The sequence below is a fragment of the Emys orbicularis genome, chromosome 21 (genome assembly GCF_028017835.1).
Source record: "Emys orbicularis isolate rEmyOrb1 chromosome 21, rEmyOrb1.hap1, whole genome shotgun sequence".
NCBI lineage: Eukaryota > Metazoa > Chordata > Testudines > Emydidae > Emys > Emys orbicularis.
The window spans coordinates 14,137,813-14,155,322 of NC_088703.1; the positions used below are offsets into that span (position 1 = coordinate 14,137,813).

The window sequence follows — 17,510 nt, forward strand, 5'->3', positions numbered from 1 at the left end:
CGAGGACTGTCTGATAGTGAAACTTGCTATCCCACCCACAAGCTGGAGTTTTTGGCCTTGAAATGGGCCATCACTGAGAAATTTTGAGACTACTTGTATGGTGCTCAGTTCCAGGTGTGGACAGACAACAACCCACTGACCTATGTGTTAACAAGTGCTAAGCTGGATGCTACAGGGCAAAGATGGGTGGCCGCTTTGGCTAGCTATGACTTCAGCATTCAATACCGATCAGGGAGAAGCAATGTAGATGCAGATACATTGTCCCGGCGTCCACAGGCACCAGGAGTTGCTGTGATACCCACAGATGGAGTGAGGGCTATTTGCAGTGTGAGTCGCCGAGAGCCAGAGGCCCATGAAAGTCTTCATGGATGTGCTGCAGAAGCTTTGGGCCTGCCCCCTGAATGCGTGCCTTCTGCTTCAGTGAACTATATTGCATTGGACCAATCTCCTTTGCCCATGCTCAATGCGGCTGACTGGCAGGAAGCCCAGCTGCAAGATATTGACATTCGTGATACACTACTTGCCAAAAGGGAGGGGCGAAGCCCAGCTGTGGTTGTCCCACCTAACCCGGAGGGTAAACTACTATTGAGAGAATGGACCAAACTAAAACTGATTCAGGGAGTGCTACACCGAGTGACCACAGACCCTTTACAAAAGCAACGAGCACAACTAGTGCTGCCAAAAGAGTACAGAGCCCTGGCCATGAGGGCCCTGCATGATGACTTTGGCCATTTAGGGATGGAGAGGACCCTGGAACTTATTCGTAGTAGGTTCTATTGGCCTCGGATGGCTGAAGATGTTCGCAGGAAATGTGAGACCTGCGCTCGATGTGTTCAAAGGAAAACTCTGCCCACGAGGGCTGCATATCTGAAGAACATCACCAGCAACAAACCTCTGGAGCTGGTCTGCATTGATTTCTTGTCTTTAGAAGTAGATAAGAAGAATACTGTGAACATTTTAGTAGTGACTGACCATTATACGCGATATGCGCAGGCATATCCCACACGTGATCAGAGGGCTACCACTGTTGCTCGAGTACTGTGGGAGAAATATTTCTCAGTTTATGGATTTCCAGCCCGGATACACTCGGATCAGGGGCGGGACTTTGAGAGTCACCTTCTGAAGGAGGTGCTGAGGATAGCGGGAATTAAAAAATCTAGGACGCCTTATCACCCGCAAGGTGAGCCTCAGCCAGAGAGGTTCAACCGAACCCTATTAGATATGTTGGGGACTTTGCGGCCAGAGCAGAAGGCAACCTGGAGCCAACATGTCGCATTTCTGGTGCATGCCTACAATGCCACAAAGAATGATGCTACAGGAGTCACCCCATATCTCTTAATGTTTGGGCGAGAATCAAGATTACCCATAGACCTGTGCTTTGGTGTATCAGAGGATGGAGATAGTTATGAAACTCATCAGCAATATGTATCCCGACTGAGAGAAAAGCTGCGGGATGCTTATCACTTAGCTACATCTGCGGCTCGGAAGAACGCAGACCGCAACAAACATCGATATGATGCTAGGTACGTCTGCAAGAGCTCCAGCCAGGGGACAGAGTCCTGCTGCGAAATTTGGGTATTGCTGGCAAACACAAGATAGCTGACAGATGGAAGGCAATACCTTACTTGGTGATTGAAAAGCTAGGAGACCTGCCGGTCTACAAGATCAAACCTGAAGAGGGTCCAGGGCAGACAAAGACAGTGCACAGAAACCTTTTGCTCCCTGTGGGGCAATTGGTAGGCACCCCTTATGAGATGGGCCACAACAGGGCAACCGGGCAGAACGAAGGTGCTGGACCAAAGCCGCTCTCCAACGTGGACAGCCGGCCCCCTGCAGTTAACCTACCCCTATGCAGCACATCCGAGAGTGAGTCTGAGGAGGAAGACACAACCATGGTGTATCCTGGGATGGAGACAAGATTTCAGTCTCGATCAGCTGAATCAAAAGAGAGCTCCTCCTCTTCCGCCCTAAACCCCATGGCAGAAGTATTTAGGCCCATTCCTGACACCCCTGAGGCACTGGTGGGACCCCCGTGTGATGACACACACAGGTTATTGGACAGTGGAGACATACAGGTGGAGGATGTCCTGGTCACCTTGGACCCTCCACTGTTAGAACTAGAAATGCAGGGGCCTATGCCAGTAGCCGATGGGCCCTCAAAGGAAGTCTCTCCATCTGTCGCTCAAGAGGATGTCCCCCCTACCACGGCAGCAGAGATTCTCAATAGACGAGACAGGGTAATAAGACCAGTAAAACGGTTAACTTATGATGCACCTGGGGTGACTAGTGAGGAACCAATATGTTTAGCACACAGGCTTGTGGAAGCTAAAGTGGGCTATCTGAGGCCCTTTGGAGGGAACCAGTGAGTTGGTATAATAGAGAGTGTGATTTGTCGGGACGACAAATTCTCGGCTGGGGGGAGGATGTAAGCAGAGTCAGGATGAGCTCTACCCTGACATCTGGTGGTGAATTATGGCGAGTGTGGAAAAGAACTCCAGGGGCTGATCTTGTTTGCATAGGCACACCCACCCGCCTAGCCTGGGACAACAACAACTGAAAGTGGTTACTTTGGCTGGTGTGGGATCCCCAGTCTCTCTGTTACTGGGGCAGGAAGAATAAAGTGTTGTTACCCTGATTCTGTGAATCAAGGCCAGTGGAACTGTTGTATGACAGAGGGAGTCACCAGTAACTAAGTAGCACTTGCTAGACAAGGGGCATGGGTTACAACTCCCAGTGAATGGAGAGAGGTTGGGGACAGGTATGTGTACCTGATGGTATGGGCTCCTTTTGAGGGTCTGGAACACTAATTGCACTACTCCCTCTCTCCACTGTTGAATAGCAGAGCTAAGTTTGCTTCCATTAGGATTCTAGCTACAAGTTGCTGAACTCAATTCACTTTGGGCCAATGGTGCACCAGCACTGGGGCTCCCCTACTACAAGCTGAAATCACTAAGAGCTGAAATCACTAAAAGAGCTAAAATTGCTGAGCTGAGTGCTGTGTTAACCAATGGGGGAGCCCGAAGCTATATTGCTAAGCAGCTGGCAGAGCAGTTTGCGGGGACGGCTGGAGGAGCAGCGAGTGGCGTGGAGCCTTGCGGGGATGGTTGGAGCGGCCCAAGGAACGGCGAGCGGAGCCGTTTGCGGGGACAGCTGGAGCGGCTCACAGGTCGGTGAGCGGAGCGGAGCAGTTCGTGGGACGGCAGAAAGCGGACTGGCTCGTGGTCAAGGCTGCGGCGGAACCCCACGGAGAGACGGCCGGTCGGCCACGGATCACATAAGGTGCCCCTTAACACCCTGCGTGCCCCCCCTTTTACTCTGGGGCTGCACTGACCAGGGACAGAGACTTTGGGGGTTGTTGGACTTTTGGGACTTTGGGTAGTTGCTGGACCCAAGAGACTTTGGGGGTGTTGGACTTTGGGTGATTTTTGGGTTGCTGGATTCAAGAACCAAAGGGAAAGGACACAGCCCAATTTGCTGGGGTGGGTCTTTTGCTCATGGTTTGTGTTATGAATCCTGTTTGTGGTGGGTTTTTTTCAATTTAATGCTGATGTCTTTTACCTCATGTTATTAAACATTTTCTGCTACACTCAGACTCCGTGCTTGTGAGAGGGGAAGTATTGCCTCTTAGAGGCGCCCAGGGGGTGGTATGTAATAGTCCCAGGTCACTGGGTGGGGGCTCGAGCCGGTTTTGCATTGCGTTATTGAAACGGAACCCCTAGATACAGAACCCGGCCCTTGTTGCTGCCAACTTAGATGGGCAGAAGGGTTACAAGTGCTTCCTGGAACAGCTGCACGACAGCTACAACTCCCTGGGCTACTTCCCCATAGCCTCCTCCCAACCCCTTCTTTAGCCTCACCACAGGACCTTCCTCCTGATGTCTGTTAATGCTTATACTCCTCAGTCCTCCAGCAGCACATCCTCTCACTTCCAGCTCCTTACACCCACACCTCACTAACTGGAGTGAGAGCCTTTTTATACCAGGTGTCCTGATTAGCCAGTCTGTCCTAATTGATTCTAGCAGCTTCTTCTTAATTGGCTCCAGGTGTCCTAATTAGCCTGCCTGCCTTAACTGGTTCCAGCAAGTTCCTGCTTGTTCTGGAACTGCCCCTGTTAGCTTACCCAGGGAAAAGGGATCTACTTAATCTGGGACTAATATATCTGCCTTCTACCACTCTTCTGTAGCCATCTGGCCTGACCCTGTCACATATCCCCCCCCTCTGCTCAACACCACGGGGTTGGGCAACTTGGGACGTCAGGCAGTGTACCCGCGATAAGCCATCTGCGTTGCCATGGTGGTTTCCGGCCCGGTGTTGTATGGTGAATTGGAAAGGTTGTAGGGACAGGAACCATCTGGTCACCCTTGCATTCTTCTCTTTATTTCGCTGCATCCACTGAAGGGGTGCATGGTCGGTCACAAGGGTAAACTGTCGTCCCAGTAGGTAATACCGAAGTGTTTCCATGGCCCATTTTACAGCAAGGCACTCTCTTTCAACCACTGCATAATTCTGCTCTCTCGGGAGGAGTTTCCTGCTGAGGTAGAGAATCTGGTGTTCTTCGTCTCCAACCATCTGCGATAGGACAGCTCCCAATCCTACTTCAGATGCATCTGTTTGTAGAATAAACTCTTTGTTGAAGTCCGGGGCTATAAGCACGGGGTTACTGCAGAGGGCTGTCCGTAGGTCTGTGAATGCTTTCTCTGCAGCCTCTGTCCACTTCACCATGTCTGGACCCCGGGCTTTTATCAGTTCTGTAAGGGGACTCGCTCTGGTGGCGAAATGGGGAATAAATCGCCGGTAGTACCCCACCACACCCAGGAATGCCCGGACTTGCTTTTTCCGATTTGGCCGAGGCCAATTTTGGATGGCCTCCAGTTTGTTCAGTTGGGGCTTGACCATGCCCCTTCCTACAATGTAGCCAAGGTATTTAGCCTCAGCTAGCCCTATAGCACACTTGGCTGAGTTGGCTGTGAGGCCAGCCCGTCTTAGTGTGTCCAGAACCGCTTCGACCTTTTTCAAATGAGTCTCCCAGTCGGGGGTATGAATAATCACGTTGTCCAGATACGCAGCTGCATAACTGGTAGGGGGCCGCAGGAGCTTGTCCATAGGATGCTGGAAGGTGGCAGGTGCCCCATGCAATCCAAAAGGCAGAACAGTATTTTGAAATAGACCCTCTGGGGTAGAAAATGCCATCTTTTCTTTCGCATCTTGGGCAAGGGGAATCTGCCAGTAACCCTTTGTTAAATCAAGGGTGGTCAAAAATTGGGCATTTCCCAGGCGGTCAACTAACTCATCGATACGGGGTATGGGGTATGCATCGAATTTGGATATCTCGTTCAGCTGGCGAAAGTCATTACAAAACCTAGTGGTGCCATCGGGTTTGGGCACCAACACAATCGGGCTCGACCATTGACTGTGGGACTCTTCGATGACTCCCAGCTCCAACATCCTTTTTACCTCCGCCTTGATCTCCTCCCTTTTCGCCGCTGGGACCTGGTAGGGCCTTAAAGTTACCTTTGCCCCAAGGTCTGTGATAATGTTTCAGTGGTCCGGCCTGGTTTGGTTGAAAACACGTCCTGGTATCGGTTGACCATCTCAGTTACTTCCTTCTTCTGGTTTGGTGTCAGTTCAGCGGATATCCTGATCTGCTCCTGCAGGTTATTTCCCTGGATCGGGGTCTCTTGGACCACTACACATGCCTCTCACTGGTGCCATGGCTTTAAGAGGTTAATGTGATAGATCTGTTCCTGTTTCCGGCGTCCTGGCTGCCGCACCTTGTAGGTTACTTCCCCCATGGGTTCAACCACCTCATAGGGCCCCTGCCATTGGGCCAAAAGCTTGCTTTCTGCCGTGGGTACCAACACCATCACCCGATCCCCTGGTTGGAACTGTCGGACTTTTGCCTGGCGATTGTAATGGGTTTGCTGGGCCTCCTGCGCCTTTTCCAAATGTTCCCGTACAATAGGGGTGACCCGGGCAATCCGGTCTCGCATCTGCAATACATGCTCTATTATATTTCTCCCCTCATTGGGTTCCTCTTCCCAGATCTCTTTGGCGATATCTAATATGCCACGGGGGTGGCGCCCATATAATAATTCAAAGGGTGAAAACCCAGTTGAGGCCTGAGATACCTCCCGAATGGCGAATATAAGGTAAGGTAGTAGGGTGTCCCAATCCTTCCCGTCCCGACTTACCACCTTCCTTATCATAGCCTTGAGGGTTCGGTTAAACCTTTCTACTAGCCCATCGGTCTGCGGATGATAGACTGAAGTTCTCAGGGTGTGAATATGGAGCAGCGTACAGAGGTCCTTCATTAGCTTTCACATAAATGGGGTTCCTTGGTCTGTTAATATCTCCTTTGGTAGCCCCACTCGGGCAAAGATCCCCACCAGCTCTTTAGCTATTGTTTTAGAGGCTGTGTTCCGCAGGGGGACGGCTTCTGGGTAGCGAGTAGCATAGTCCAAAACAACACGTATATATTGGTGGCCCCGAGCTGTCTTCTCCAGGGGTCCCACTAGGTCCATCGCTATTCGCTCAAAGGGGACCTCTATGATGGGAAGGGGTACTAACGGTGTCCTCAAGTGGGGACGGGGACTGTGCAGCTGACACTCCGGGCAGGAGGCACAGTACCTCCGCACTTCTTCATGTACTCTGGGCCAGAAGAACCGTCGTAGGACCCATGCCAGGGTCTTCTCTACTCCCAAATGTCCCCCCAAAAGATGACTATGGGCAAGACTTAATACAGTGTTCTGGTGTTTTTGAGGTACTAGGATCTGCTGTACCTTCTGCCCCTGTACTGGTGCAACCCCGTATAAGAGATCCTTCTTCATTATGAAGTAGGGTCCTGGTCCCTGGGTTTTCCCTTCCACGGGGACCCCATCTATTTCGGTCACCTCCTTCATAATGTTGTCGTACCTTGGGTCTTCAGCCTGGTCCCATCCAAAATTTACTCTCCCAGGGCTAATCTGCCCCAGAGCTAGAGGCCCAGTCTCTGTTGCCTCTACTGGTTCAGAGGCGTTAGGGTGGGGGTCAGACTCGGGTGCTTCTCCCTCCTGGGCGGCCTCCTTTTCAGCTGCTCGGGTTCGCCTACCTACGAGAGCGACCTTCTGGCTTTGGGTCAGCATTCGGGTTCCCAAGGCCTTAGCTGCCCTTCTTTCCCTTTTTGTCTTTCTACCTTGTCTGGGAGTGGAGAACAAATCCGGGGATATTTCAGAGAAGACTGGGGGGTTGACAGTCTACTGTGGATGCCTCATTAACTCCAGGGTTCCCATCTTTCTCCAATCCTCCTACTGGGAGTAAGTCTCCAAACCCTGGGAAGTCCCTCCCTATGAGCATCGGGTATGGGAGTTTAGGGACTACACCTGCTGCTACCTCAGTAGTGTTCCCCTGGATTTCAATTTTTACTGGGATGGTCGGATAGTAACTAACTGTCCCATGGATGCACGTTATCCCCGTACGTTTAGCCTGCAGCAGCTGACTACGCTTCACGAACTTTCCTGAGATAAGCGTGATAGCTCTCCCCGAATCAACCAGTGCCGTGGTCTCTACCCCATTTAGTTTCACTGATTGGTGTACATATGTGGGGTTAGCGAGACCCCTACAAGGTGGATTGGGAGCATGGATCTGCCCAGTTCCCCAGGTTACACTGCATAGGCTCCTCGGCATTGGGACACTGTGCAGCTATGTGTCCCCATTCCCCGCAGGCATTACATCTGTATGGAGCCCTAGGTGTTCCCCGGTCTCTTGGCTTGGGCAGTCTAACATCCCGATCCTCTTCTCCCTCAGTGCTCTGACTTTTTGTGGCTTCTGGTGGGCCTTCAGCTCCTCTCTTTTTCCACCTGGGCTCTCCTGGTGGCCCAGTCACCTGAGCTCTAGGGCTTGGTGCTGCTAGTTTAACCCGGGGTGCCTCGTCCTTAACTGGTTGGGTCAGCTCCCTCGCTGTCCTTCGCCTCTCTACCAGTGCGACAACCTCATCATAGGTGGAGGGTTCGTTCTGGCTTACCCAGGCACGAAGGTCTGGCGGTAGCCCCCTCATGTATCGGTCGATGACCAGAACTTCTAGTATCTTTTCCGGACTCCAGGACTCAGTTTGCAACCACTTCCGTGCGAGATGGATGAGGTCATACAATTGGGACCGCGGGGTTTTGTTTTCCTGGTACCTCCACTCGTGATACCGCTGGGCCCGCACTGCTGTCGTTACCCCAGATCTGGCCAGGATCTCTGCTTTCAGCTAGGGGTAGTCTGCCGCAGCCTCTTCAGGCAGATCATAGTAGGCCTTCTGGGCCTCCCCACACAGGAATGGGGCGAGGATGCCAGACCACTGATCTCGAGGCCAAGCCTCCCATAGGGCTGTCCTCTCAAAGGCCAGAAGGTATGCCTCTACATCATCCTCCCGCGTCATTTTCTGCAGCCAATGGCTGGCCCGTATGATCTGCATCCCATCATGGCCGTGGTTCAGCTCTGTAAGGGTCTTTACCTGGCTTACCAGTTCCTGCAACATAGCTCGGTCCTGAGCAGCCTGGTCCATTAGCAGGCGATTAGTCTCTTGCTGCAGCCGTACTGCCTCCTGTTGGGCGGCTGCCTGGACACGGGTAGCCTCCTGCTGGGCCGCCATGGCTTGTATCAGTGCCCGCACTACGTCATCCATTGTGGTGAAAAAAATAAATAACCCCGCTCACCTTTTTTTTTTTTTTAAATCACCCTCCTTCTTCCGCTGCGCTGTGCAAACCAAAATCCCACTCCTAACACCAGTTGTGACAAAGTTCCTCCACTATATTGGTGGGTCCTGCACTTTTTGGCGGATTTTCTTGCCTCAGAGATTCACCATGTGGGTTGGGGAACAGCCCAGAGACCTTCCCCTCTGGTAGAACCCACAGTCCAGGTCAATTGGGAGGTTTGGGGGGAACCCGGTCCTGCCCTCTACTCCGGGTTCCAGCCCAGGGCCCTGTGGACTGCAGCTGTCTAGAGTGCTTCCTGGAACAGCTGCACGACAGCTACAACTCCCTGGGCTACTTCCCCATAGCCTCCTCCCAACCCCTTCTTTAGCCTCACCACAGGACCTTCCTCCTGATGTCTGCTAATGCTTATACTCCTCAGTCCTCCAGCAGCACGTCCTCTCACTTCCAGCTCCTTACATCCACACCTCACTAACTGGAGTGAGAGCCTTTTTATACCAGGTGTCCTGATTAGCCAGTCTGTCCTAATTGATTCTAGCAGCTTCTTCTTAATTGGCTCCAGGTGTCCTAATTAGCCTGCCTGCCTTAACTGGTTCCAGCAAGTTCCTGCTTGTTCTGGAACTGCCCCTGGAGCTTACCCAGGGAAAAGGGATCTACTTAATCTGGGACTAATATATCTGCTTTCTACCCTCTTCTGTAGCCATCTGGCCTGACCCTGTCACAGTAGACACAACCAATGTTCTAGGTGTGTACTACACACACAATACAGTCTTGAAAGCAATTATCACAGAGGAGTTGAGGCTTATGAGTTATACCAAGAAACAATGCAAGCTACCAAAATTTCTTATTACGTTTACTTATGATCATCCGTTCTCATTGCTTTATTACCTAACACATTTATCCCACTTCCAAGGATGCATTTGTCTTCAAGGCACTTTTAAGAGTGTGGTTTCTACTGTTCAAATAGCTTCGGTTGAAAAGGGACAAGTTTAGAACAGCAAAAACAATTGCTTAAACTTATTGTTTTCAATCTCTTTTAGGGCAATTTGCTTGGATGGATAAAGAAGTTAAAATGTAAAATATGGTTACTTGAGGTCTCACTAGAGAGTGCAGACTCAGCAAGATAACCTATGGTCATGCCGCCCCCTCCCCATGGCTCCTCCGGCCGTGCTGCCCCCCCTTGCCTGGAGGATTTCAGCGCTGGCCGGCAGGCGCGCCGCTTTTTGAAAATGTGCTGAGGGGAAGCGGCTGCTTCCCCTGCACCCCACTAGCTACGCTACTGGGCCCATGGGGCGGGGACATGGACCGGAGGCTGCTCTCAGCCCCTCCACCCTGGGCAGGTGGAGAGTCCATGGCTCCCAGCCCGCTCCAGCTTCTGGCTAGGCTGGGGGCAGGGCCTCAGGTTGAAGGGGTAGGGTGGGGCCATGAAAGGGGCAGGGGCCCCTTGCCCCCCCACTTTTGGGAAGGCTCCACTGCCCCTGTCCAGGCATCTGTTGCCCTTAGGATTCTGCAGCTTCTTGCTGGGTTCAGTCAACTGTCTAGCTGCACACGATGACCTCAGCTTTACGTACCCTAATTTCAGAGCTCGATGGAGGGGGCTACGCTCTGATTTCTATTGGACAATGGGCCAAATCAGTTCTCAGATTTCAGTTCTCATTTTCTTTGCTGCTCCCGCAAATATCCAGTAGATGGTGCTGGTGTATAAAAAATGTCTTCAATCCTTTTCTTATCTGATTCAGTTCAAGAATTGTATTTCATTATTAGCCCTCACTATCACCTAGAATCCTCCCCCAGCCTTTAAAGGAATATCTCTTAATATTCCAAAGTTATATCATGATTTATGTCTTTTAGCATTCCTTCTTCCTTGTGCCAGGCAAATCCTATTACTTCTAAGGTCCCTCCTATAAATCCCCTATAATGTTCTACATTTGGAGGACATACTCCATGCATTCTTTGGTTGTATATAAACATGTCACATTATTTAGGGTTTACAATAGAACAAAACACATTATTTCCATATGGAAGGATCTGACTCACAAGACAAAAATGTTCCCCATACTAATTTGGGGTGAAAGACAGTGTGACGGGTTGGATCACAGAAACCCCCTTGGGGCTGCCAACTGATATGCCAAGACTACTTCTGCCCCAGCTTTCCCTGCCAGCTTGGGACTCCAGCACCCTGTCTTGTTGAGCCAGACACGCCAGTCTGATCCAACACAGACCCAGGGTCTGAACCACATGCTCCAAAGCTGCACACTTAAGAAGTGTTCCTGTCTTTAACACTCAGATGCCCAACTCCCAATGGGGTCCAAACCCCAAATAAATCCATTTTATCCTGTATAAAGCGTATACAGGGTAAACTTATAAATTGTTCGCCCTCTATAACACTGATAGAGAGATATGCACAGCTTTTTGCTGCCCCCCCCCGGGTATTAATACATACTCTGGGTTAATTAATAAGTAAAAAGTTATTTTATTAAATTCAGAAAGTAGCATTTAAGTGGTTCCAAGTAGTAACAGACAGAACAAAGTGAATTACCAAGTAAAATAAAATAAAACACGCAGGTCTAAGCCTAATACAGTAATAGAACTGAATATAGATAAAATCTCACCCTCAGAGATGTTTCAATATGTTTCTTTCACAGACTGGACACCTTCCTAGTCTGGGCACAATCCTTTTCCCTGGTACAGCCCTTGTTCCAGCTCAGGTGGTAGCTAGGGGATTTCTCATGATGGCTGCCCCCTTTGTTCTGTTCCACCCACTTACATATCTTTTGCATAAGGCGGGAATTCTTTGTCCCTCTGGGTTCCCACCCCTCCTTCTCAATGGAAAAGCACCAGGTTAAAGATGGATTGCAGTTCAGGTGACATGATCACATGTCACTGTAAGACTTCATTACCCACTTGCCAGCCCACAGGTATACAGGGAGACTTACAAGTAAAACCGAGCAATCTACAGGTAATTGTCCTGGTTAATGGGAGCCATTAAGATTCCAAACCATCATTAATGGCCCACACTTTGCATAACTACAATAGGACCTCAGAGTAATATTTCATATTTCTAGTTTCAGATACAAGAGTGATATATTTATACAAATAGGATGACCACACTCAGTAGATTATAAGCTTTATAATGATACCTTACAACAGACCTTTTGCATGAAGCATATTCCAGCTACATTGTATTCACACTCATTAGCATATTTTTATAAAATCATATAGAGTGCAATGTCACAGACAGGTTATCCATGGTATATTTGCTTTGCAAGGAAAACAATGTATAGTTTATAATTTGGGGTGGAAACATGCCGCTTGGATTTCTTGGGGTAACAGACAGTTTGCCCAATTTGACCTTCAATCTTACAGCCAGTCATTTCTAGTTTGCTTAGCTTGCAGCTCCCCTACCCATCTTTTGATTCACACACAATGTGCAGTGGGCTCCTTTGCATAGAAAAACAGGGTGTCACCCTTGCTTGGGGTATGTATACGCTACAAAATTAGGTCGATTTTATAGAAGTCGATTTTTAGAAACCAATTTTATACAGTCAATTGCGTATGTCCACACGAAGTCTCCGCTGCCCATTGGAATTCTGGGTTAAGCTCCCAGTGCCTGATGGGGCAAAAACATTGTTGCAGGTGGTTTTGAGTAAATGTCATCAGGCCTCCCTCCCTCCATGAAAGCAACGGCAGACAATTGTTTCATGCCATACCACAGCAAGCACGGAGCCCGCTCAGCTCACCGTCACCGTACGTCTCCTGGGTGCTGCTGGCAGACATGGTACTGCATTGCTACACAGCAGCTCCTTGCCTTCGCAGCAGATGGTGCAGTAGGACTGACAGTTGTCGTACGTCTCCTGGGTGCTCCTGGCAGACCTCGGTGAGGTCGATCTGGGGCGCCTGGACAGATATGGCCAACCACCCTCCCCCCTTTGAAATAAAGTAACTATTGTTTTGAAACCATGCATCGGCGGCAGCAATTCGGGGGGGGGGGGGGGGAAGCCGCGATCGTGATCAGCAGCGGCAATTCGGCGGCAGGTCCTTCGCTCCCAGAGGGAGTGAGGGACCCGCCGCCGCCGAATTGCTGCACGTGCCGCCCCTCTCGGTTGGCCGCCCCAAGCACCTGTTGTTAAGCTGGTGCCTGGAGCCGGCCCTGGGGAGGAGGGAAGGACAAGGCCACATTGCTTATTGTAGCCACACTAAATATCAAACTGTTTGAATGACAGCCTTCTGTTGCTTTGGTCATCCTCTGGAGTGGAGTGGCTGGGTGCCTGGAGCCTCCCCCCCACGTTCTTGGGCGTCTAGGTGAGGAGGCTATGGAACATGGGGAGGAGGGTAGGTGGTTATACAATGGATGCAGCGGAGGTCTGTGCTCTTGTTGGCTTTCTTGCAGCTCCAACAGACGCTTCATCATGTCCGTTTGCTCCCCCAATAGACACTTCATCATGTCTGTTTGCTCCCCCATTAGCCTGAGCATCGCGTCCTGCCGCCGCTCTTCACGTTCACTTAATTCTTTCCTGGCCTCTGCCACTGAATGCCTCCAGGCATTAAGCTGTGCCCTATCAGTGCGGGAGGACTGCATGAATTTGGAAAATGTGTCCTCGCGAGTGAGTTTTTTTCGCCTTCTAATCTGCGATAACCTCAGGGACGGAGATGATAGGGGAGCGTAGAAACATTCTATGCTCTACGATTCTGGGGGGGACTGCATGGTCACCTGTGCTGCTGAGTGCTGCTGAGTTCGCCACGCTGACCAAACAGGAAATGAAATTCAAAAGTTCCCAGGGCTTTTCCTGTGTACCTAGCTAGTGCATCGGAGTTCAAAGTGTTGTCCAGAGCGGTCACAATGGAGCACTTTGGGATAGCTCCCGGAGGCCAATACCATCGATTTGCATCTGCACTACCCCAAATTCGACCCAGCAAGGTCGATTTTAGTTCTACTCCCCTTGTTGGGGAGGAGTACAGAAGTCAATTTTAAGAGCCCTTTAGGTCGATGGAACGGGGTTGGTTGTGTGGACGCATTAATTTTTAAATCAACCTAACACAGCTAAATTCGACCTAACCCCGTAGTGTAGACCAGGCCTTGGTAACTAGTTCTTTTTAGCTAGGTTGGGAGGGAGAGAGAGGTTTTATCCATAGGCAAATTATGAGAGATTCTTGCCTAGGTGATTAACAATAATCTCTTTTAGCTATTTTAGTTTCAATTCTTGGGGAAACGAACTCCCAACCTTGGCTGATCTATGGGTCCCTGTCTCAGTGTCCATCAGGGTCTGAGCCCCAGGAACAGGGATGCTGGGATAAAGTGTGGCCAGGACGTAAACAGCCCTGCACTGCTCTGCATCCACAGGAAAAGGTCACTGTTCAGACCCGCTGGGCACAGACCTGAATGGGGACAGATGCTGGAGACGGTGCTGGGGACAAGGAGCTGGGCTGATCCCCGTCTGGCCATGTGCCTGGCTCCAGGCCACTGGGAACTGGCCTTGGGGGCTCACACCCAGCCGGAGCACCTGGATTCTGCCTGGGTGGCTCGTTAACCCCTGCAGCAATTAACCCCCAGGAGAGGGGAAGGGAGGACACCGAGACTGAGCCCTGAGGCACAAAGGGCTGCAAGAAGAAAGACGTGGAGGCACCCTGACCCCACTTCGAACACCAGGGGAGCAGAGACATCAGTGAATGGCTGGATATGGGGGAGCCAGCAATTCCTGCTGATGGGGAGAAAATAACAGGGGGGCTGGGGAATGTCCCTGTCTGGCACTTCGCTCCCCACATCTAGAGCTCGAGAACAGGAAATTCTCAGGGAGACGAGGGATTCACAATAAACATTTTATGAGGAATTTATCTGGGAAAATCAAAATCCAATTAGGTAAAAACTTTAGCAAGACATAAACATTCCTCTGAAACTTGCGTTTCCAGAAGCAGGAACATAGAACTGGAAGGGGGCTTCTGTGTCATTCGATCCAGTCTCTGCTATTGCAGAAAACCAAAAAAACAGGACCCTACCTCTCCCCTGCCCCATCTAGAAACAAAAAGAAAAGCCCTCCCAGGGCAGTTAGTTCAGGAATAAGCCCAGTATGTGACAATGTGAGCTGAGCCCCTCCCTAGAAACAGATGAAACCCTTCCCTTCAGCTCAGTAAATCCCTTCCACTGATGAGACAGCTGGGGTGGGATGGGAGAGGATCAGATAATAATGAAACACAGTAAAAATGACACTTCGCCTCCCTTGGCACCTCTGTCCTCCTGAGCCTCTGAACACACAGTAATTAGTGACGACTCCCTGGGATGGTGTGTGACTTATCCCCATTGCACAGATGGAAGAGGCACACGCAGAGAAAGGACGGGAAGTGATTGGGATGAAGTGACACTAGCAGAGCTGGTTATTGAGCCCAGGAGTCACCCCCACCCTGCTCTAACTACTAGATCACACTCCCGCTTGGAGCTGGGAACTAAACCCAGGACTCCTGAGGCCCAATTCCCCCTGCTCTCACTACTACACCATACTGCACTCTCAGGAACAGGGCAATCTCCCATCTCTCTGGGAATCTCCCCCAGGAATTCCCCAGTCTCCAGCCCCTGCATTTACAGAGTCCATCCTCTCACTTCGGATCAGCAGCTCTTGTTGCTTTATACTATGGACCCACAGGGCCCCCCACTCTTTCCCTGAAAAACTTAAAACTCTCCTTTGCTGTGAGGCCTGAAAAAAAAACTGACAGTGGTTAGGGTGCTGGTATGCTGAGCGTGCTACCCATCATGCTACCAATACTGTCTGCTTCCTTGGATCCCTGCCCCCCATCTGTCCGTCTCCATCTGTTGTCCCGTCTCTCCACTTAGATTGTAAACTCTTTGGGGCAGGGACTGGCTTTTCATTCCATGTTTGCACAGCGCCTGCTGCAGAGGGGTCCTGGGCCATAACACCAATAATTAATAATAACAGCATTCCCTGCCCTCACCCCCACCCTGAGAGGCTTTGGGAGCTGCAGAGACAACATGGACGCAAAGTGCAATGGGGCATCTTCACCTCTTCTCTGACCTGGCAAGTGTGTGTGGCCCCTGCAGAAATGTCTCCTCACTAATTTCAACACCTGCTCCCCCCAGACCTTGAAATAACCCGTCTCCCCAGTACCCAGTGCTCCCACCTCTGGCCACACTGAAACCCAAAACATCCACCCGCCTGGCCCCCCTCTACCTAGACCATCCTGAAATGAAGCACATTTGTACGTTGCGTCAGCAGGGCATAGAATCATTACGTTCAGGGAGAGCTCCTGCCACCTTCTCTGTGGCGTGTCTAGTGGGACATTAGAGAGACCTTCCACTTGCAGCCTTCCCCACAGAATGGACATTTATAGAGTCTCTCATGTGTGGATTCTCTGATGAGCAATAAGGGTGGAGCTCAGCGGGAAACTTATCCTGCACTCAGGGTAGTTATAGGGGTTTTTTCCTGGTGTGGACTCTCTGGTGTTTAATCAGGCTGGAGCTCTGGCTGAAGCTTTCTCCACACTCAGGAAATTTATAGGGTCTTTCTCCCGTGTGAATCCTCTGATGCTTAGTAAGGTCTGAGCCCTCGCTGAAGCTCTTCCCACAGTCGAGGCATTCATAGGGTCTCTCTCCCGTGTGGATTCTTTGGTGGGAAACGAGGTGGGAGCTCCGAGTGAACCCTTTCCCGCACTCGGGGCATTTATAGGGTCTCTCTCCCGTGTGGATCCTCTGGTGGGCGATAAGGTTGGAGCTCACGCTGAAGCTTTTCTCACAGTCAGGGCATGTCCAGAGCCTCTGCCCAGTGTGGGTTCTCTGGTGCACAATAAGGTTGGAGCTGGCAGTGAAGCTTTTCCCACACTCGGGGCATTTGTAGGGTCTCTCTCCTGTGTGCAGTCTCCGGTGTGAAATAAGGGAGGAGAAAGTGGCAAACTGTTTCCCGCAGTCGGGGCAGCGATAGGGTCTCTCTCCCGTGTGGGTTCTCTGGTGCTTTGTCAGGTCGGCACCCTGAGTGAACCCCTTCCCACAGTCCAGGCAGTCATAGGGCCTCTCTCCTGTGTGGATCCTGTGATGCACAATAAGGTGTGAGTTGCGAGTGAAGCTCCTCCCGCACTCAGGACATTCATACGGTTTCTCGTTAGTGCGGGTTCTAAGCTGGAGCATGGTTTCACTGCGGTCCTTCAAACCTCTCTGAGTGGAGTTACCTCCTGCTGCCTCTCCAGCCCGCACCGACCCTCGCAGGCTGCTTCCTGCTCACCCCTCCAGGAAATGTTCCCTTTGGATGGTCCCAGTGCCGACCCGTGTGGTTCCACTTGCTCAGGGATTTCCTGCTTAGGATTCGTCTCCTCGTTTTCACTCACCATCCCATCACCTGCCGGGATAGAGGGAGTATCCAGACAGGAATCGTCCCCTGTGCCGGGGAGAGGCAACCTCAGAAAGGGGACTGGGAAAGGGAGGGGGGGAATCAAAATAATTACTGGGGAGATTGAATACTCAGGAGCCCAAACCCCCACCAGCCCTTCCCCAGAAAGGGGACCAATTCCGCTGCCACGCCCCATCTGAACATTCAGGAGAAGGGAGCAATTGGCGAGAGGCGAGAGCCATGAGTGACATCTCCCATGAGGATACGACTCCGGCTGGGTACAGTCGTGACCTGGGTGAGATGCAGCAGAGCTGGGGGACCTCACAGGGACTCAGCGGCAATCCCAGCTGTTTATGTCGATGGTGGATGGTTTCCATGCCCATGTAGCCAATTCCTCACCTGAATGAACGTTTCTCAGGGTCCCTCTTTCCTCAGAGCCTTGGGAGATCCAGGACCCAACGGCTCTTCCCCTTGTTCCAGCCGGGAGATCACGTCAGGACTGAAAACTGGA

At 51.1% G+C, this 17,510-nt stretch overlaps 1 protein-coding gene across 1 annotated transcript in view; it reads right to left on the reverse strand.

Annotated features, from left to right (window-relative positions):
* Positions 1–16,086: 16,086 nt before the first annotated feature.
* The window catches only part of LOC135892901 (zinc finger protein 501-like), an 83,944-nt gene continuing 82,520 nt past the window's right edge, over positions 16,087–17,510 (reverse strand). The window contains exon 3 of the mRNA XM_065420662.1: positions 16,087–16,770. Coding sequence (XP_065276734.1) covers positions 16,087–16,770 — 684 coding nt within the window. The remainder of the gene's footprint in view (positions 16,771–17,510) is intronic.